Raw genomic sequence first — 22818 nt, 5'->3', positions numbered from 1 at the left:
GTCAAAAGAAAGAAGATTCTGCATTACCTTAATACAAAAGCTTCTGATGCTGCTCTCCCGCTGAGTCCTTAAAACTGAAGAGGGACTGTGGTGGTGGTGGGGGTGGATATGTGGTTAGCAGCAGGCATAAAGTAGACTCACAAATTCTCCACTCCAGTGCAACTGCGTGTTCAAAGCAAAGTGGGGTTGCCCTTCTTAAAGGGAAATCATTACTCCCATTGTTCCTCAGGAAATGGCTGAACCCCAAGACCCAATATGTAGTCATAAAAATATGCCCACTGTACTCCTAAATCCTGTCATCTATGCACATAATGTTCAGAAACTACCGGTTGTCTGTAAAGTATCTAGGATGTTTGCTGAATTTCAATCACCTAGAGAACTGGCTGAAAGAGACTGGAATGTGGCACCTGATCCCTTGTTAGACAAATGTGGTGTACTTGACAGGCATAATGGCACCAATACGCCGATGAACCAATTACAGACCATAACCTAACTGAAATGTGGTATCTATTGCCTTCAGATGCAGTTTAGGGTCCGCAGTAGTCACTACTTTCTGATCAGAGGTGCTCTGTTTCCCTGCAGCCGGAGGACTGGACATCATCATCCTACCAATCAAACAAACAGCTAGCGGGAGGATACAGCGGTCCCTTTAACTGGCAATGCCCTGAGGAGGAGGTCCCTCCCCCTCCCAGTGATGTTGTCCCGCCCGGACCAATAAGAGACTGGAGTTCCCCACCGATGATGTGTGGCGACACCGGAGAGGAGAGAGCAGAAGTTGGAGAAGACGCCAGGAATGAGGAGAAGGTTCGTGCGAGGAGAGAAGACTGGAGCCGTGCTGTCAGGACATTGGATGCCCCGGGAGACTGCATCTCAGACTGGGGAAGTAAACAGCCGTGATTGAGAGCCTTCAGCAACCAGGGTTCATACACCGAGATAGATGCTTCCGCCAGGGAAAAAGGATGACATGAGGCCATGTCAAAGCCAATAGTAAGAATTTCATAAAAGCTGAAGCAAGGCAAAGTCAGAAAAACAAGATGACATGAGGCCATGTCAAAGCCAATAGTAAGCACTTCATACAACACCGAGCACATGTGTGCATCACTGTCCACAACACTGCACTTCGATACCAAAGAATACATTCCACACCTCTCTCTCCCTTTCCTGCTTTCAAATGCACATCCCACGAGCTCTGCTCTTGGCAAGGTTTTTCTACTCCGTTACAGCTCCCACTGAAAGACAGCAAGATTACAAGAAAGAAGAGCAGCAGGCATATGCAGGACCGTCGTACATCCAGTCTAGGATGAAATAACACACTAAAGTCAGTTAAAATAATGATAGTCAAAGGTCATCACGGTCTCAAACCACAAGAGTGCCTCTAGCACTACACTGATCTACACAAAGTGAAGGTACCTTTGTTGGGGCATGATCTCCAGGCTACATTCACAAATTACTTACCTTACAAGAGAGAACTGCAACACAGATCTGGCAATTTGGGAATTAATGGGGTCTTCAGAAACTAGGCCTAGCGCAGGTACGGATTAAGCCCACACCGCAGCCCAGTGGATATTGAATTGAATACACCTGAACATTGCTAAATAGCGGTCTTTGCCCTGGTGCCCTCAGGAGGCTTGTCTTTGGTAAGAATGTAGTAGATTTTGATGCGCAGCACAATCCAATGCAAGACTTTCTGCTTCTGAATCCCCAGCCCTTTTTGGAAAAGTCCTAGCCCGAAAAACAATCCTCATCAATCTGGTACTTGCGGGTCCTGTCAAAACCCACATATAGGGCCCTGTGATGCTTCAATGTGGTACTGTTTCTCCCCTTTGAATGGGATGTGGAGGTGGGTAGAAGTTTAAAAAAGTAATGTACTGACCAGCATGAAATGGAGTAACCATCTTTGGCAGGAAGGTAGCCTTATTCTGAAGAACCAGTTATTTTGGGAAGAATATGTAAAAAGATTATAAACTGAAAAGGTCTGCAGCTTCCTAACACATTGATCCAAGGTTGTGGCAATCAAGAACACAGGCTTCAAGGTAAGCAATTGCAATGGACAACTGTGCAGAAGCTCAAATGATGAACCCAGCAGGAATATAAGAACCAGGTTAAGATTCCGCTAAGGCATGAGAAAGGGAAAACAAACGGGTCAAGCCATTCGAAAAGCGTATAATTAGTATGATTATAGGAGAACTGAATAACAACAGTTGAACCGCCAAGCAAAGAATAGCTTAAAGATGACCTTTAACACTACCCACAGCCAAGTCTTTCTCGGAGAGTGTTAGAAATGGGATCTCTGGTTGGCTAGGGCTTGCGCCAAAGCCAGGCAGAAACCACCACTCTAGTCAGGGCTGGGGAGCTACATGCCAAAGATAACCCCTGCTCACCCCCTTGGTAGCTTGGCACGAGCAGTCAGGCTTATACCGGAGGCGATGTGTAAAGCGTTTGCGCGCGCACCCAGCAACAACACCCAAGGCCCACCACAAAAGAAACTCCACACAAGGTATTATATAAAAATAGCCTTTGTATTATACCAAAACACATTAGATAAAAACACACACTCTACAATGTGCCAACAGGCACGGGCAGAATTTACAAGGGATTATATGTACAGGGGACAGGGCCACATGGACCACTGTCAGGAATTAGCACTTTTAGAACTTAGCACTTAGACATAGGATATAAAATTACTGTAGCACAAAATAACACCTGTAGCACACAACCAGTAACTACTGGTAACAGGTAAGTACCACCTACGCAACCCTAACCACCTTAGGAGAATGTCACGCAGGGAACCAGGACCTCACTAGCACCACCTGTACTAGGGAGAATAACCACCGAAGTATCACAATACCTGTAGGGGTATAAGCACATTACACATGACGCATAAAAACACATTCAGAGGTGTAAACACAAGGCACATGACGCATAAAAACACATTCAGAGGTGCAGGTTTAGGAACAATAGCGCAAAAACTCACATTAGCCACACCTGTGGCAGTCCCTAGGCCAACTGGCCTTGTCGGGGCTAGGACGCCCTGTGTCCCAATGTCAGGGCAAGGTTGCGCAGGCTGCGCAAGCCAAAGCGTGGAGGGGCACAACCTAAACGGTGCAGCTGCCCACTAAGTGCTGGGCAGCTGTAGAAAGGAACTTGGCACCGGCGTGCCTCTGGAGCCCTCTCTGGGCTCTGGAATGCAAATATGCCCTGTGGGCTCTAAACAAACAATGTGCCCCGTCGTTGGAGCCCTCTACTCGGGGCTCTGCACAACACTGCGGCCCGCGTTGGAGCCTTTGGGGCTCTAAAACAAATGTGCCCCCCAAAAGCGTGGGAGCCCCGTGGGCTCTGGATCAAACAATGTCCCCGTTAGAGCGCACTAGCGCTCTGAGCAAACAATGCTGGCCCTAACACAGTACATATCCTTCCCGCCCAGCCGCCTCACTCACTGGCTCGTAGCTGGGGGGAAGGTTCCTTGTGGCGAGGGCGAAGGCAGTCTTGCTCCTGCGGTGCGGGTAGGACGGTGCCCCTCAGCGAGGAGCCCTCTTCACCGGAGCTCGTCGGGGAAGGCTCTCTCTTCGGCCGGCAGCACTTCTGGGTCGCGGGAGCGCGGGGTAGGCAACCGCCCGCTCCCGCTTGCACCTCCTTTCGGCGGCGTTCCTCTTTCCGGCGCGGGGCTTCCCTCGACCTAACGGGAGCCCCGCGTCAGTCAGTACGGACTTCCGCCTTTAGTGCAGGAGCGCGGGGTAGGCTCCCGTCCGCTTCCTGCTTTCAGTCACGCCCACGTCCCAACACCCGGTGCCTGACTTCCTGGGGCCTCCGGCGGTGACTCTAAACTTCGGCAATAAGAGGGCTAGGCTCCCTCGTTATAGTGGATGTACGGCGGGGTGGGCACCCGCCGTGAAATAAACAAATAAGCGGGGTGGGCACCTGCCAACGAGCACACAATGCGGGGTGGGCACACGCTTCAACTCTCGGCAACACGAGGGGGATCCCTACGCCGGGGATTCCCTCGTTAAGGAAGAACAGTTCGGTGCTGCAGAGGCGTCACAGAAGCGCTCTTCAAGCGCTGGGGTCCAAATAAAGCGCTCCTAGCGCTATAAGGCAAATAAAAGCGCTCCCAGGCGCTTAGGGATACAAATAAAAACAAGGTCCAGCAAAGTTTCCCTCGGTATCCAGGAAGGTAGGCAGGGGGGCAAGGCTGGGCCAGGGGCCAGCTCACTGGGCCCTCCAGGCAGGAAGGCAGTCCTAAGTGGCGGTTCCTCCTGGCCTCCAGCAGCAGCAGCCCCCTCAGATAGGATCCTGGAAGAGAACAAATTGTAAGGGGACACAGCCCCTTCTTATACACCTTTTCCCTTTGTTGTTGCTCAGGGTGAGGGGAAAAACCAGTCGCAGCTGGTTGGGGAGCACCCTTGATGTGCTCAGCCCCTCACTCTATTCACTGGCAGGGCTAGGGTCATCAGTCGCACCACAGGGGGCGGAGCCAGCATTGTGTAGGGAAAGCCCTGCCCTATTCAGGACCAAGGTGCACTCCTCCCCAGCCATCAGCATGCTAATCTCATACTCACCACTGGGGCAGACCCACCCAGACTCCTGGAGCCAGGCTCACCAGCCAGCTCCAGCCAATCACACGCCAGACACATTTTACACTAATATGCCAACTCCTAGAAGTGGCACTTCCGCACATGACATAATCACGCATTATACATCATTGCGAAGCATTCGATCACACGAGTCCGCACATACCAAACTCGAGCGTGCACACCCCACGCATCAGGAACTACCAGGGACACATACATTCCCCATGCATTCCTATGGGAGGGCAGGCCTATCTCACCACATGCACTCAGAGTACGCACGCACTTTACTCTGGGACACAGGGAAAGTGCGCAGAAACCAAAAATCACTACCACCAGGTCACCAGTAAAAGCAAAAAGTTCAGGGGTGAACCTGCCAGAAGGGCCAAGTCCAACAGAGAGGAAACAGCAAAGGGCAACACATTGAAGAAACCCGCTTTGACACAATTAAATTGCTCCTCCATGAACCATGCAACAAAAAAAACAATATACAGTATAAACAGATGTGATACAGGGGTGATGAGGTGACAAGATGATGCCCATCACCGAGCAGGCAGGTCAAAGGAGCTCAGATTGATGCGCTTGATCTCCAGGTACGAAGGTGGTGCCTCTCAAGGTTTGTTGCAGAATCTGCTCTCCTATTGTGAAAGGATTTACACCCTGAGCAAAAGCAGAAGAGGAGGACACAGGTACTGGTCGAGCAAATTTGAGTACTGCACACTGTATGGCCAGTCCAGTGCAATCAAGTTAATTTGCACTAGGTTCTGGCACAGCTCCCCGAGACCTGAGGAATCAATGGGATGAGAGTGACTGCATAGTGAAGATAGAAGCTCCACTCCAGCTGGACTGCATCACCTTGAGCTTTCTGCAAAAGAAACTGCAGAGCGCAGAACTGCAGACAGTCTGTGTTCTTGAGAGTAGCAGAGATGGCCCTCTAGAGGGCTATTTCCATAGACAATGATGGACTGAAATACCACCAGCTGAAGATATCACTTGTGATCAACAAGATAGTGCCAACTGAGATCGTTGGCCTCCAAGGCTGGGTCCAGCCAGACATCATGAGTCTGAACCTAAGACCACAGTCGCTGCACTTCCAGGAACAGGATACATAAGCATACACCACCTTGTTTTTTAATGTACAACACTGCAGCTGTGTTTTCTGTCACAACCTGATGTCAATAGAAGACAGAAATGCCTTGATGGGCAGGCATTCTAGGGTGTCTTGGGAACTTCCCCTCCTACTCTGCGTCGTTCCTCAAAACAATGTTCTGTTTCCTGCTTCAAGAGTCCTCAAACAACTGGGAGAGTGTCTATATTATTTCTATTATTTTTTGCCTCCTTCAATCTGTCTCTTCTGTTTCTCTTATTCCTATTCCTATGCTCTTTCTGTTTCTTTTACTTCTGTTTACAAGGGACCTCTTATAGTGGTGACAAAGCAGGAGCAGGATTACAGTTAAGTGTCCTTTACCAGCCCTAGAATTTTATTGCACAATTAATTAAAATTATTGCAATCATGAATACTGAAATACAGAATAAAGTGCATAAGCTTCAATTTAAAAATGTTTTGGCATTCGCATTAAAAAGATAATGGTTGAATGAGCTTTTCGGAGGCCAAAATGTCTTTTGCAGCCATCAGACATTTCATAAAGCATGCCGACAACTGTGCTGAGTCACCCTTCAAACATTCCTACAGGACGTCCTGGCATGTCCAAATGTTTAAAATGCGCCAGATGGGTCGAAGCCAATAGGTTCTCAAAGGGCACTGTGGCTCGCAGATACATAATATATGAGTTAACGTTTCTTCTTCTGCTGTTAAAGCCCAGCTTCCGTGCTTAAGGTTTTTTAAGCTTGTTGCATCATTGAGCTCTGACATTATTTTTGCCTGTTTTATTAAGAGTTTTGCTGCTGCTGTTACGGGTATGGGGGCGGCAAATATTTCACAGGCTTCCAGTGTTTCAACAGAGTGTGTAAGAAAAATGTGCCAGGTTGACCCGGGTTTATTTTTCATTAGCCAGATGTGATTTTTTAATGAGTTTTCCCGTGCTTGTTTGGCCTTTAGACAGAATGCTATGAATCGTTCTTTAAGTATCAACTTTTGAGACGTCAAGTTGAATTCCTTACGGATTTGCAAATGCGAAGTGGAAGAGGGCAAAAGAAAAACTTTACGAAAGCAGGCAGATTGAGCTCTATCCAGCCGCAATGACATCTTATCTTTAAAGACAATAACGCCATGGGAAATGGACTGTAGGAATTTTACCCCCATTGCTTGGATTAAAGGGGTGAGGTCAAGTGAGCACATAGATTTCCTTGCGCTGCAGAATCCAAGGATTGTGCCAGGTCGTGCATTGCTGTGATGTGTGTGGACTGCCTTCCTTTATGGTCGATCCATACACCAAGGTACTTATAAGTCGAGACTGTCTCGATGGATTTACCGTCGACTTGCCATAAACCTCTTCTCTTCGTTTGGAGATTATTATCATCTTTCTTTTTCTCGTGTTTATTTTCAATTTGTTTGCTTTGCAGTATGACGACAATGCAGTTAGAAGTCGCTGTAGACCAAGCCCTAAGTCTGACTAACTCCTGTGTTCTTTGCCTATTGTTAACGTTGGGAGAACATGGTTTTCGCAGTGGAAAAGCTACAGCTTTCTCCATCATTGGGGAATCCACTGTACTGACTGGATGACAGTGGACCACCACCTTCACTACTGTCTCCCTTGTTCTAAGTCTATGTGCCAACCATGGGTGAAGTGAACAAAAATCCAAAAATATTATCCAGGCACTGGGAAAACCCCCAGCATGCCAGGGACATTATTTTTCTCTATAAGACAGAATCCAAATTTAGGGGTTCCCCACAAATTCTCCCGCTGTTAAATCAAGCAGGGAATCCATTTTGGCAAGGGCCCCATGAATGCCAATAGTTGAATGACCCCTTAGGAGGCAAAGTGAAATCACAGATCTTCTGGAGGGTATGCTAAATATGGAATATTCTTGGACAGCTGAATTTCTTTAACCAGAGGATGTGACTTAATGGCTAGATCGGTCAACCTCGAAGCTGGACAACTAGGTTTGAGTCCCGGCAGGAATGCTCAACATCTTGTGATTCTCGGCAAATCACTTAATCTCCCTGTATAAATAAATGTGTCTGTCTACAAAGCAAACTGGTGCTCATGCAAAGCACTCTGATACCTTTGGATGAAGTTTGCACTATATAAAACTCTCAAAAAATAAAATAAAATACTATCCTCATGATGGGGGTAATTCAGCTAGTGGATTCTTCTCCTTATGTGGCATTTCCTCCAGATAGAAAAATGAAGTCAATACAAAGGAAAGTACATACTGCACTTAGATATCTTTCCCATTCTTAACTAGTGGGTAGGATGTACAGCAAATTGTCAATAGGAAAGGGGGCTAGTGAAAGGAGGAGAACTTGTGAAGGGGTGTATCTGATCTACCTACACAGCGACTTGGGAGTTTTCTGTAATGTGTTGCTGGCTGGAACTCTTAGCAGTCTTTGAAAAGTAGAACAGCATGTCCCCACCATATTACGTTCACAACAGGGATGAATTGATTGGGTTAGGCTTTAATAGATCATCACTGGTGCTGACCTTAGTGTTCCACCATATGGAGTTTCAGGAAGCCTCTGTGGAGCGTGTTATTGAGTGTCACAAACTCTGCACAACTCCTATAGTCTCAGAAACATCTGGAACTGACAGCACATCACAGTCTTTTCTGTCATAAAGCGATCATCTGTCTAGGAAATTTACATCACCCTCTCTGAAGAAGAGAAGCTATTTGTTTGCCCGGAGTCCGGAATTACTGCTATGAACTGAATCATTTGGAGGTAAACAAGATGGATTTGATTTAGATCACTAAGAAGTTGTTGCATTTTGTTTCCAATGGATACTAATTAAGTTATTATGTGTGTTTCACTACTGGCAACACAGTTTTTTGCAAGGGGTCCCAATCCTTCCCAAAATACCCACTTTACCTTGCTCTCTGTTCTACCTTTCATAAACATCACTCTCCTACCTTCTTTATCTTCCCAGCAAGAACACAGAGAAGTGTCAGGAAGTAGTTCTTGACACGTTCAGCTCACTCAAAGGGCTGAGGTACAGAAAATGTTAAAACAGTCCCCAGTTCTAATATGTGTCTTTCTTCTCATTCGTTCTTCACACAGGCACATACACTGGCATGATGGGTAAGTTACTTACCTGTAATCCTAGTTCTCTTCCAGGGGTATCCTCATCAAAGTCATAAGCACTGAATATTCCCGCCCATGTGCGGGGACCCCGCAAATAAAATCATATATGTAAAAAACATACATATATACAGCTCTGTATATGTATAAACATATAATATTTTTTCCCAAGCAAATGCAGCCCCTAAAAAAGAAGGCTAGGCAATGTATAAATACACATCCAATAATACATATAGGTATAATAAAACACCTAAATCTCTTTTTTTAATGAGGTACACACTCATGAGAAAGCAAAAAAGAGAAAACTGTGGGAAACACAGATCTACAACACATTGCTAGCCTGCAGGCTGCATTGCAATACAATACCATAGAGACTGAAAAGCCCTGTATAGGTAAAAACTGGCACTGTGCCTTTAAGGCAGCCCTGGCTTCCATATCCCATCATGCCTCAGGGGTGACAGTTAGGTCAGTTGTTCTTTGCGGGACCGTAGTCCTAAACACAAAGATATATCCTTTCCATAATGAATAATACACTTCTTCTCATTTGCCTGGGGAGGTGGGTGGGTTGCTTATGACTTTGATGAGGATACCCCTGGAAGAGAACTAGGATTACAGGTAAGTAACTTACCCTTCTCTTCCAGGGGATCTTCATCAATAGTCATAAGCACTGAATAGAGTAGCAAGCTCACCTTCCACCTGCAGGCAAATGAAAAAAAAGATTGTACCACACATGGAATAAGAAGATCATGAAACTGATTATGTATGGAACAGATTCCTCAAGGAGGCTTGTCCTACTTGAGTGTCTGCTCTGGTGTCCGAATCCAGACAATAGTGTCTGGTAAAGGTGTGGACAGATCTCCAAGTGGCTGCCTTGCAGATCTCGGAGAGTGGGACATTATTGAGAAAAGCAGCGGTAGCCGCTTTTCCTCTTGTAGAGTGCGCTCTAGGGCGCGCCCCCAATGGTTTCTGAGCCAGTTGGTAGGCCAATGTAATACTTGAAACAATCCACCTAGCAATGGAACGTTTGGAAGCAGCAAAGCCCATACGGACAACCCCGTAGTTCACAAACAGTTGATCAGATTTCCTAACATTCTTAGTCCTATCTAGATAGAATTTTAGGACCCTTTTGACATCTAAAGAATGCAACGCCCTCTCTGCCGGAGAGGAGGGGTTGGGAAAAAAGGTTGGCAAGGAGATGGCTTGATTTACATGAAAGTCCGATACCACCTTAGGCAGGAATGAAGGATGAGTCCTCATCACTACCCTATTGAGATGAAACGTAGTGTAGGGTTCTTTAGAACAGAGGGCCTGTATCTCACTGACCCTCCGTGCTGAAGTGATGGCTATTAAAAAGGCTGTCTTCCATGTGAGGTGCTGTAGGCTAGCCTTATGAATAGGCTCAAAGGGAGAACCCATGAGCCTTGATAGAACCAAGTTTAGCTCCCAAGAAGGAGAGGGAGGTCTAACAGGGGGATAGACTTTCTTGAGACCTTGCAAGAAATCCTTCACCACCTGTAACTTAAAAAATGACTGCTGCGATGGCGAACGCCTGTATGCTGTTATGGCTGCTAGGTGAACCTTTATGGATGAAAATTTCAACCCTGCCCTCGCTAAATGAAGAAGATAGGGCAAAATTACATCCTCCTGGCATTTTGTTGGATCATAATGATGCTGAACACACCAAATGTAAAATCTTTTCCACTTACAAAAGTAGGAATGTCTTGTCGAAGGCCTCCTGGCTTCCTTAAGTATGGACATACACTCTTGAGGGAGGTTCAGATGTCCATACTGGAGGACTTCAGGAGCCATGCTGTTAAGCTCTGCGAGGGAAGGCTGGGATGGTAAATCTTCCCCGGCATCTTGGATAACAAGTCCGGCCTGCACGGCAGCCGTTTGTGGGGGCGGATCGACATGTGCAGGAGATCCGTGTACCACCACTGCCTCGGCCAGTCCGGTGCTATGAGGATCATCTTGGCAGATGAATTCTGCAGCTTGGTCACCACCTTGGGGATTAGTGGGAGAGGCGGAAAAGCGTACACAAATGTCATTGACCAATTGATCAAAAGGGCATTCCCTAGGGATCCTGGTCGATGGAATCTTGAGGCGAAGCCTCGGCATTTTGTGTTGTGCTCGTCCGCGAAGAGGTCCACTTGCGGACGCCCCCATTCCCCGAAGATGTCTTCTAACACCTCGTCGTTTATTACCCAGTCCTCTGGTTCTTGAAAATGACGACTGAGCAAGTCCGCTTGCACGTTGAGTTCTCCTGGTAGATGCACCGCTTTCAATGAGATGTTCCTTGCTAGGATCCAGTGCCACAGGGACTGAGCTTCCAGCGAGAGCGTCCTGGATCGAGTACCCCCCTGCTTGTTCAGGTAGTACATTGTGGTGGTATTGTCCGTCTGTACTAGAATGGTACTCGTCGTGATCGCAGGCAGGAACGCTTTGAGGGCTAGGTGGACTGCCCTGAGCTCCAGCATGTTGATGTGGTACAACTGCTCGCTAATGGACCACCGTCCCTGAGTTTGCAGAGACCCGAAATGCGCACCCCAGCCTTGAAGGGATGCGTCCGTGATTAAGGTCTGAGTTGGGGGTTCTTGATGGAAGGGGATCCCCACTTGTAGATTCAGTGGCTTCAGCCACCACTTGACTGACTGCCTGGCCGCTGAGGAAAGGCAAACTTTTTCTTCCCACAGGGAGTTCCTTTGATCCCATTTGTCCTCGAGATCTTGCTGTAGAGGACGCATCCTTAGCCTGGCATTGGGCACTAGGAAAATGCAGGATGCCATGGCCCCTAGCAGAGATGAGATTTGTCTTGCCGACGACAGATTGTTGGATAGAATCTGCCTGCCTTTGAGGATAATAGATGACTGTCTTTCCTCCGAAGGAAACACTTTTCCTACTACGGAGTCTATAGTTGCACCCAGGTAGTCGATCCTCTGTGTTGGTGAAAAATTGGACTTTTTGGCATTCACTCTGAGACCCAACTTGCGACATAAGTTCAGGCAAAGCGACAGCTGCGATCGAACACTCTGAGGCGATGGACCCTTTATTAGCCAGTCGTCTAGGTAGGGGTAGACGAAGACTCCTGCCCGCCTCAGAGCAGCCGCTACTACTGCCACGCATTTTGTGAATACTCGAGGAGCTGACTTCAGGCCAAATGGAAGAACCTTGAACTGATAGTGAGAGTTCCCCACCGCAAACCTGAGAAATTTCCGATGATTCCGTTGGATGGGAATATGGAAATATGCGTCCTGAAGGTCCAGCGAACACATCCAATCGCCCAACCGGAGATGAGGATATATTTGGTGGAGCGCCAGCATGCGAAATTTTTCCTTTCTTATGTGTTTGTTCAGTATCCGTAGGTCCAAAATGGGTCTGAACTCTACCTTCGCACTCCTTTTTTGAATCAGAAAGTATCTGGAGTAAACTCCCTTTCCTCTTTGGTGTTTGGGTACTTTTTCTATTGCAGATTTGAGCAGAAGAGTCGCCACCTCTTCTCTGAGCTGCGTTAGATGCTGGGCCGAATGAACAGGAGGAATCGATGGAGGGTGGCTTCGGAAACGAAGCGAGTACCCATGCCGCAGTATATTCAGAACCCACTTGTCCTTTGTGATGGATTGCCACTCTGGAAGATGATGCACAACACTTCCTCCCACCGGAGCGGTGGACAGCATCGGAGGAAGCGGTTCCTCATTGCTTCCCTGGAGCCTTGTTTCCAGCGTTTGACTGCCTGTTGTTACCGCGTCCCCTGGATGGTCTGCGGGACTGGTACTGCTGCTTCTTTTGACCTTGCTGGTCCTGGTTCTTCTGCCACTGAGGGGTTTGAACCCTCTGCTGGTAGTTACGCCTGTCATTTCCCCTGCGGCGTCGAAACTCTTTCCTCTTTTCAAGCCCCACGGCTTTCATGGTCTCCAGTTCTGCTTTCATACGGGCCATTTCTTCGTCCGCATGAGACCCAAAAAGTGAATTGCCCGAGAAAGGCAGATTTAGTATTCTCGCCTGCGCTTCCGGCTTCAAGGCCGTCAATCTGAGCCAAGATGATCTTCTGGCTGTGATTCCATGGGCATATGAATGTGCTGCTAGTGTTGCCCCATCTGCCGCTGCACTTATGACCTGGTTAGAAACCAGACTCCCCTCGTGCAAAATTTCTTCAAAGTCCCGTCTATCCTCTGATGGAACTTTTTCAATGAACCTCTGGAGAGAGTCCCACAAAGATCTATCATAGCGCCCCAGAAGCGCTGAGGCGCTGGCCACCTTTAGGCTAGAAGATGCCGAACCGCAAACTCTCCTCCCCCAAGAGTCTTGCGTCTTACTGTCTTTATCTGGGGCACCGTTGAAGACCCCCCTACTGCATGCGTCTTTCTGGCAGCAGCGGTGATGACAGAGTCCGGTGGAGGATCTGATCTTAGGAACAGAGGATCTTCTGGAGCCGGACGGTACTTCTTTAGAATCCGCGCCGGTGCAGATTTGGTGGTCGCTGGCGTGAGAAAAATATCCATTACTGGTTGCAGCAAACCAGGGACTAACGGCAACAGTGGACGTGACACTGCTCGTTCATGAAGAGTTTCAAAGATTATGGAGGAGGTGATCTCCTGAACCGGCATAGGGATATTTAATTTTGTAGCTCCTCTACACAACACTTCCTGAAAAGTAGAGATATCATCCACCGGAGATACCCTGGAGGGTGGTGTCTCCAAGAGTGTCGGCGAATAATCCCTTCTGGATGATCTAGATGACGGGGAGGAAGAAGGGGTCCTACGGCGCCTTTTCTCCGATCTGGTCGACTCTCTCCTGTGGGAGGAGGATCTGGATCGCCTCCTTGGTGTTCGAGAGCGACGTCGAGAATCTCTTCCCCGAGAACGTGATCTGACCGGTCTCGCTGGGAAGTCCATGTCTCTTAACCTTGTTAGTGAGGCCTTGACTGCGTGAGACATAGCCGAGTCCTGAGGTATCTCTCTTGCGGGACTTTGAGGTACAGCATGTCCCTCTTCCAGCGGACTAATTTCTCTTGCAGGCACTGGAGATTGATTCACAATTTCCGGTGACTCGGACCTTGAACTCGAGCCCTCTGATCCTGAAGGCGAGATAGATATAAGACGTGGTGAATCATGTTCCGAAGTTGTATATACCAGTCTATGAGGAGATTTGAGCCTTGAAACTGGCCGGATCGTAAGGCGAACATGCGACACCTCCTGAGTACCCTCTGCAGAGGAGCGCCTCGAATGCGATAGGCCTATCACCGGAGACCTGGGACTTGACTCCTCGAGGATCAATGGAGATTTTTCTTGCCTCGACGTCGAGAACCTTATCGTCGACGGAGGACTTGGTCTGAACGGAGGTCTAGACCCCGACGGGGAATCTCGCCTCGACGTTATGGACTTCTCCAAAGCCTTGGAGACCTGCAAGGACGGAGGCACCTGCCTCGACGTCGACTCCGACGGAGGCACCTGCCTCGACGTCGACTCCGACGAAGGCTCCTGCCTCGACGTCGGTCTTGACGGAGGCGCCTGCCTCGACGTCGAATGCTCCGACGACGAATGCCTCGACGTCGCCATTCTCTTCGCCGACGATCGATCTTTCCTCGACGGCGAACTTGGTCTTGACGGTGATCTTGGTCTCGACGTCGACGTAGACTTCGGAGTCGAACGCCTACGAACCTCTTGTGACGTCGACTGATCTCTCACATTCCTCGACGCCGAATGATGTCCTTCCTTCGACGTCGAACGATGTCTCTGTTTCGACGTCGATCGATCTTCCCTTGACGTCGAAAAATGCCTTTTAGACGTCGACCAGTTACGCCGATCCTTCGACGCCGATTTCTTTGACGTCGAAGTCGTTGACGACGAACGCATCCGCTTAGCCGCTGTATCTAAAGTCGACGACGATTTTCTTTTTGCAGCATGACTACCCCTGGACTCCTCACCTCTCAGCGACGATTCCGCCGCTGGAGTCTTCGACGCCGAGCCCGACGCCGATGGGGAGCAAACAGGGACCAGCTGCCTCGACGTCGACCGTTCTGACAAGCCGTAGAGTCTAATCCTCTCTCTCTCCTTTAAAGTCCTTTTAGAAAAGTCTTTACAATGATGACATGTTGCTGGAGAGTGAGAATCCGGCAGGCAGACAATACACACGTCATGTGTGTCTGAAGAGGCCTTCTTTTTTCCACAAGATAGACATGGGATAAATAAAGAAGGCATTTTTCTGACAAAAATAGCAGAAAAGCAGTCAGAAAAATACAGGATACTGACTTCTTCCCAGATATTAATAAGAGGAAGTCCAAAAAATCACTATAATGCAAATAATTTTTGACTAAAAAGTCAAAAAGAAGAGAGCTGAATTCCAGGGTCCTGACTGAAGGAGCCGGAAAGAACAACTGACCTAACTGTCACCCCTGAGGCATGATGGGATATGGAAGCCAGGGCTGCCTTAAAGGCACGGTGCCAGTTTTTACCTATACAGGGCTTTTCAGTCTCTATGGTATTGTATTGCAATGCAGCCTGCAGGCTAGCAATGTGTTGTAGATCTGTGTTTCCCACAGTTTTCTCTTTTTTGCTTTCTCATGAGTGTTTATCTCATTAAAAAAAAAAAAAAAAGAGATTTAGGTGTTTTATTATACCTATATGTATTATTGGATTTGTATTTATACATTGCCTAGCCTTCTTTTTTAGGGGCTGCATTTGCTTGGGAAAAAATAATATATGTTTATACATATACAGAGCTGTATATATGTATGTTTTTTACATATATGATTTTATTATTTCCGGGGTCCCTGCACATGGGCGGGAATATTCAGTGCTTATGACTATTGATGAGGATCCCCTGGAAGAGAACTATACTTCCTAAGAGCGATGGCAAGGAAACTAGTGTTTAGTTAAAGGGGCTAAAATCCTACATAAACCTGACTTTTTGATATGGTGGAAGAGTGAATATTCTATGACTTTTTCTACTGAATCATTTAGCGCTGCTTCAAAGGTGGCTACAAGCCCTGACAGGAATGATTTTGTTTTTTTTAAGATGTTTCTAATGATTTTAAACTTCAAATAATCACATATAGTGTTATGCATACATTTCAATTTGATTATAGCAGTTACCTACAGCATAACAGTGCACAGTGAATCAGTAAATCACTACAAGTGAGTGTCCATCATTTCTCAACATTTCCATCTCCACGGTTGGGGAGATACATCATTCCCCTCTATGCGTATTCCACCTGCTGCATTTTTTATCCATTTCTTAGGACATCCCCTAGATTAGTACACTTCTTTTTCTGCAATCATACACGTATCCATTTCAGCTGCCTAAACCTTAATCGATGGTCTTTCCGCTGCCCCCCACTTCATTGCAATTGCTCTTTAACTAAAGTGTAACCCAGGGTGGCTAGTTGCTGTTCCACTTCTGTAAGATCGGTAGCCTACCAAATGTTAAGAAGCCCCTTTGGCAATGTTTGAGTTATTTGTTTTCCTAGTACGTCCTGCATTTGCGTTGTTGCCCTGTCCCACATGAGTCATATTTGTGGACAGTCCCATATAGTGTGATAGAAGGCTGCCTCTTGGTGACATCCGCGCAAACAGTGCGTGTCCTGTCTTGTTCCCATTTTGGATAAAGTAACCCCGGTAGGGTACGTTCTATATAGGATTTTTAATTCGATCAGTCGGAAATGAAGAGTATTAGCCGCTTCCCTTGGGGACATCAGTGATGTTTGCCAGTCATCATCTTCAATGTGTCCAATATCAGCTTGCCATTTATCTCGGAGAGTTCGAAAGGGATCTGGCAGGTTTTTGCGATATCTTAGCAATATGGTTTTGTCTGGGATGGGCTCAGAAAGCAACCGGTCTTCCAAGGGGGATGATTCTGGCAAATTTCCTATGTCTGTAAGTGCCACTGTAAGTGCATGGCGGATCTGCAGATAGCGAAAAATCTCTCCTTGCGCCAATTCACATTTCTCTTGTAGTTCACTGAATGTAAGGATTTTGTCCTTCTTGACTAGATGTCCTACAGTGGACAGTCAAATTGTGTCGCACTTATCAAATCCTAATTGATGACACAGTAGCCCTATTTTTTGAGAGGACCACTGGGGTGTGGACTGAGTCAGCACTCCGGTCCAACCCAGACATTTAGTCGCCTGATGCCAAATTTCCATGACAGGAATGTTTTGACTTTGTGGTTGTTACTTTACGTCCGCACTCGGGCCGGAAATTCCGGCCCGGAGGTGGAGATTTTGGCCATGGCTAAATCTCCGCCACTGGCCGGAATCCCCACCTCCGGGCCGAAAGCTCTGCCTCCGGCCCGGAAGCCCCGCATCCGGCCCGGAAGCTCCGCCTCCGAGTGCAGACATAAAGTTAGTAGTCGTAAATCCATTCTGTGAATACCAAAAGTAGTAAGTGCATTCTGTGAATACCAAAAGTAGTAAGTGCATTCTGTGAATACCAAAAGTAGTAAGTTTAGGATTTTGTCTTAAGTTAATTCTGTGAATCGGGCCCCCTGTGATCACAAGATCCAGGCACAGATATTACTCTTACAGAGCCCAGGCACACAAACCCTAGTCACAGAGCCAAGGCAGCATCTTGTGCTCAGGGGACTCAAACACAAAAAATCTGGGACACATCATTTGCTCACAGGGCATAGGTACACACCCTGTATTTACAGTGCCCATGCACACAGCCTACACACACAGGGTATAGACAAACACTCCACATTCACGGCACTTTGTCTTAGGGAAGCTCACATTGCTCCTGCCCATGCTATACCTCATTTGTGTGCTATATATGTTTGATATAAACCGTTTAAATATACAAAAGATAAAGAGATGGGACTGTCCATGTGTGTTGCTTTGCAAGATGTGAATAAGAGTGAGCCATCCGAAAAACACAAAAACAGGGTTTTATTGTTCCCAAATAGTTCCAAACTGTGTAACACCATCAATCAGTCCTCGACGTTTAGCAAGCACCATCTTGGATTTCTGCCTTATTAAGCTCATACTTCAAATAAGAAAAGCAAAACTACATGTTCAGGAAGGTGAAGCAATGATAGGTAAAACTCAATAACTAGCTGATGAGCTAAAGATTTTGGGCCCGATTCACAGAACTAACTTAAGACAAAATCCTAAACTTACTACCATTTTGGTATTCACAGAAGGCACTTACTCATTTTGGTATTCACAGAAGGCACTTACTCATTTCGGTATTCACAGAAGTTAGGAGTCCTAACTTTAGGACTCCTAAATGCCTTCTGTGAATACCGAAAGTCTTAAAATTAGGATTTTTCTCAGTTTAGTAGTAGTATAGTTAGGACTCCTAACTTTAGGACTCCTAAATGCCTTCTGTGAATACCGAAAGTCTTAAAATTAGGATTTTTCTCAATTTAGTAGTCCTAAGTTTAGGACTCCTAAGTTTAGGACTCCTAAATGCCTTCTGTGAATACCGAAAGCCTTGAAATTAGGATTTCTCTCAGTTTAGGAGTCCTAAGGTTAGGACTCCTAACTTTACAACTACTAAACTGAGAAAAATCCTAATTTTAAGGCTTTCGGTATTCACAGAAGGCATTTAGGAGTCCTAAAGTTAGGAGTCCTAACTTCTGTGAATACCGAAATGAGTAAGTGCCTTCTGTGAATACCAAAATGAGTAAGTGCCTTCTGTGAATACCAAAATGGTAGTAAGTTTAGGATTTTGTCTTAAGGTAGTTCTGTGAATCGGGCCCTCACTGTTTGCCATTGAATATGAAACTAGAAATCATCATTTTTTAAATAGACAAAACCACCCTGTAAAAGGAAAAGAACAATAAAAAAGTTTGTTTTTGAATTTCTGCCCTTTTTTGGGGGCAATGAAAGATTAATCAGCCAAGTGAGGTGGGAGAGTTAAGTGTAGATGCATGTGTTGTACGAATGGGCTAACATTTATGCTCATCAAAAATGGGGCATTCTAAAAAATTCTGCATTACCTGTTAATACTGCCCATCTTTTGGAAACAAAGCTGGAGTGAGCTGAGCATAATTTAGACAAGGGACTTGTTTGGTACCTTCTTCCTAAAGGGCACACTACAGTGTGCATCCTTTCTAATGGTAAGCGTGTGGCCATGCTGAAGCTCAGTTTTCAGCCCTGCTGCTGATCTTGCCCTACTTGGCTGTCTCAAATCATCCAAAGGTTTCCTGCACCACTGACTGCCATCCAAAGTATGAACATTGTCACCAAATCTTTAGCTCCCCTACCCCCCAATTTATGTTTCAAAAGACAAGATACTGCAAGACAAATGATGTACAGTACCCTATGCATAACAATTGTAAGTTTGGCCTCTTAAATTCACATTTGGATTACCTGAAAACATTAACATGGCTGTCCCTTGGGTGACCGCCAAACTTTCCTAGATCATAGCAATGGTCTAACCACATACTCCCATATTTATTGTACTTTGGGACACTATTCTTGGACTGGTTTTGAGTCTGGCATACAGACGTCCATCAGGATGGGGGACGTAATGTCCTTATAGACCATGACTGATGGAAACTCAAGTTTAGGCCCAGAGTAGATTCCCTGTCAGATGTTTAGACAAAACTGCTACCAGAGTGGTCAGGCCATGCAAGGACTCTCTTAGGCATGGAAAAGCTGGGTGGTCACCAAGGGCCACAACAATCTGCAGGCACATTGAGGGGCATCCATGGTGCCACAAAGCATGCCATGTTTTCCATTGAATGAGTAAGGGCTGGCATTAATGATTTAAGAAACAACAGCTGAGCTAAGGGCGGCTAAAGCTTTCTATCATCCACGCAACAAGGGACCCTGCTGTTGGAAAGATCACAGTCCATTGACTCTAAAGACAGCATGCATACCATCATTTCGGTGGGCAGGGTACTCAAATCTGTTTGTGATGGAGTACCCCTCCATGAAAAACAAAGGTCCTGAGTTAGAGTTCTGCAGAATGGTTACTCTGTCACAACATGACGCATATCCTGTCCACTTTATTACAAATGCCATAGGACATAATGTACTTCTAATAAGGTGGACGGAATATCTGTCACAATGTGATAGAGTAACCCTTCCACCAAACATGAAACCAGGCACAGAGTATTGTACTTAATGGCACTGCAGAAGGACTGATGTCTTTCACCAAAAGATAAATATTATTGGGTAATACTACTATATCAGAACAATGTATATTGAGTAAACTTCACATAACATCTCAAAATGTTTAATAACAAATTGTGAAGCTTGCCATTACACGTTTATTAACAGAATACATTTTTTGTTTCTTTATCTTTGTCTGTGTATATCAGCCCCCATCAGAAGAAAAACTAGCATGCTACTGCAAATAGAGTGGTCCAACAGAGTTCAAAGGGTGGCACAGCATCCACTGTCGAAAATATTGGATTGACCCTCAGCGGTGGACCTGCCTTATCACTTTGAATCACCTGGTAAAATCCTCCGAGCAGTAAAATCAGGTGAGACAAAGGCTGCACCCCATGAAGTGGTGCATCCTGGCAGAGGCCCATCCTGACTTGGATGGGGAGCTGAAGGCCATTGAGCAACGATAAAGAGGTACATTTCATCAGCTTAGTAATACTAATGTTGCACATAAATCTTTTTTGTGGCTTGAGGCCGGAATACTACACCACAAATGTGACAGGTATGTGTACAACTGGATATAAAATATTTATAAGTCAGCAAATGGTATATCCGTCACATTAGTTACCGAGTAACCGGGACACCGACTAGTAGAGGAGACCCTAATTGTCTCCACAATGGTTTCTGTGTCAATACAAATAATGCTTTCCTGTTTTTCCACCTCTAGTTGTGCATGTTAACATGTTACAATGTTAACAAACAAATGTATGCATAGGCTAACTAACAAGCCTGACCTTAAAAACAAAAATGTTTTGTTAGATAGCTTTCGGGTTGGGATTTGAAAGATATGTTTGCTGAATTACCAGAATCATAGTTAATAATGCAGTTGTAACATGGAAGATGAGATATCTGCACTATTAGCGACAGAACATTGCATCCACCATACATGAAACTAGGCTTTTAATTAAATGTCTCATGAGGCTCAAACTCCTGTGGAGCACGTAAAGCGTGTTGGGCATGCTCCGATCTCTAATAAACAGGATATGTAGGCACTACTGTGTCTTAATAAAACTACTTTGTGACATGCATAGTATCCCTTGGCTATTATTTAAAAGGACATGGTAGCGGAAATCCAGGTCCTGGGCATGTGTGTGACCAGACTACTGTTGTGGTGACAGGCTAGGCGTCCACCCACGCACAGGTTTTGAATGAGGTTAGGTCCCTATAGTGCTGTCTAACTGACGTCAAATAGGACAGCCGGACCTTCAAAGCAGCAGATGGTTGAACAGACAGTTTTTGACTGCTCGGCCACATCTGACAAACTCCTAATCTGGCACAAGGTATTGGTTGACTGCTAGTGGATCTGAAGTTTCTGTTTTCAAGAGAGCCAAGTGGCCTCAGGAATTACCCAATTCAGAGAACACAGACTGATAATTAGTAATGTGATTAGTGGTATCATATAATGCACTTTAGGTAGTGTAATCAATTAAAGCAAATATTCAGAACTAAAGATGAGTTAATCAAGCTATTTTGTTTCACCTCTTAAATTACCTCGACTAAACTCAAAATGAATGAACCTAAAGCTAAAAAGGCATACATTTGATTATAATAATATGAAATGAACACAGAACCTATCAATAACCACATAAAAAAGCTTGAAATAAAAGGTTTTCCAGTATGTTGTTGTACACTGCTCAGTGGATCAAATACAAGGTGGTATGACTAAAGGTATTTCAGGGAAGCAGATATTCAAAACTGTGCACAAAAGTGAAGCAGCTAAATATACAATGTGAAAAAATATATCACTTTAGAAGAAATGGGTCCAGTCAGTACCATCACTCATCCCATCCGGGCTTGAAGACTGTAAAATCAAGATCCATCTTGCCTCTTTCTGCTGATGAAACCTTATTCCGGTCACCATTCCTTGGTAATGCCATAACATTGTCAATTCCTAAAAATGTGCAAAACAGTAAGATTATTATTCGAATCGATAGTGCAATCCTTAACAAGTGCAGAGGAAAGACTGTGTTTCTTAGGGTTAACAGATGCTCAAAAGAGCAAGTCACTTACCAAGTAGAGACAGATCTTCCCCAATAAAAACATTCTCCTTAGATTCACATTTAGCTCTGCTACGCTGAATTGTCATGCCTACACACTCTCAACCAATGACTCCTGTAACATCTGCATGACACCTACTTTTAAGCATTTCTGACTGAAAAATATACACCAACTCCTCCTTCGATATGGATGATCAACAGATCCTTCTCAAAACATGTACACCCTGCTCAAAAGGACATCTCGGGAACAGTGGTCAACTTACTTACCACCAACAATGATTCTGATTTTAAGTTCCGCAAGGCAGATGAAGGTTAAGTCCATCAGGATGGTGGAAGATTTACCTCTGCTACCCATAGGGACTTGCATCTGCCATATTTGGAGGGGTCAACAAGGCTTTGCATGTCTTAAATTGCTGTGGAAACTGCTTGACAAGGGTCAAAGTACTTACAGAGAGCTTTGCAGGTTTTCAATTGCTGTGGAAACTGCTTGACAAAGGTCAAAGAACCTAAGGAATGCTTTGCTTTCCTTAAGTCGTCCCAATAGAGTCTGCCTCCTCACCAAAAAAAGAGTGACCAATCAAAGGGCATTAAGACAATCCTGTGGAGTGCATCTGGGTGTACTGATGAAGACAAACCTGCTGCCAGCTATCCTCCCCTGGCAATCACGAGAACCAAGACCAGCATTGATAACATATTGGCATGCGTCCTGGCCATCATTAATTATTTGAGCCAAAGACACTCAAAGGTCTTATGGGACTGCCTGCAAGATATCACAGCCCATGTCACAGAGCATATCCATAACAACCCAGTAAGCAGGAATGGGGATTTATCTGCAAGGGAGGCAAAGCAATGTCTGTTAACACCCACTTTAAACTGATACAATATAATTATGGACATGTGAAGTATTTAACCTCACTTAAACTAGCTAAAATATATCCCAGGCGT

The 22818-nt window shown here is 45.8% G+C and overlaps 1 protein-coding gene across 2 annotated transcripts in view; it reads right to left on the bottom strand.

The window, feature by feature from the left end:
• The window catches only part of RBM46 (RNA binding motif protein 46), an 836305-nt gene that overhangs the window by 193456 nt on the left and 620031 nt on the right, over positions 1-22818 (bottom strand). The window contains exon 5 of one of the 2 annotated variants that reach the window (XM_085643272.1): positions 21702-21767. In XM_085643272.1, the coding sequence (XP_085499398.1) occupies positions 21702-21767 (66 nt within the window). Of the gene's footprint in view, positions 1-21649; positions 21768-22818 lie in introns of both variants that reach the window. The other variant, XM_085643271.1, reaches the window with a different exon arrangement.

The sequence above is a fragment of the Triturus cristatus genome, chromosome 2_2 (genome assembly GCF_964204655.1).
Source record: "Triturus cristatus chromosome 2_2, aTriCri1.1, whole genome shotgun sequence".
NCBI lineage: Eukaryota > Metazoa > Chordata > Amphibia > Caudata > Salamandridae > Triturus > Triturus cristatus.
This window is presented reverse-complemented; position numbering and strand designations above follow the sequence as displayed.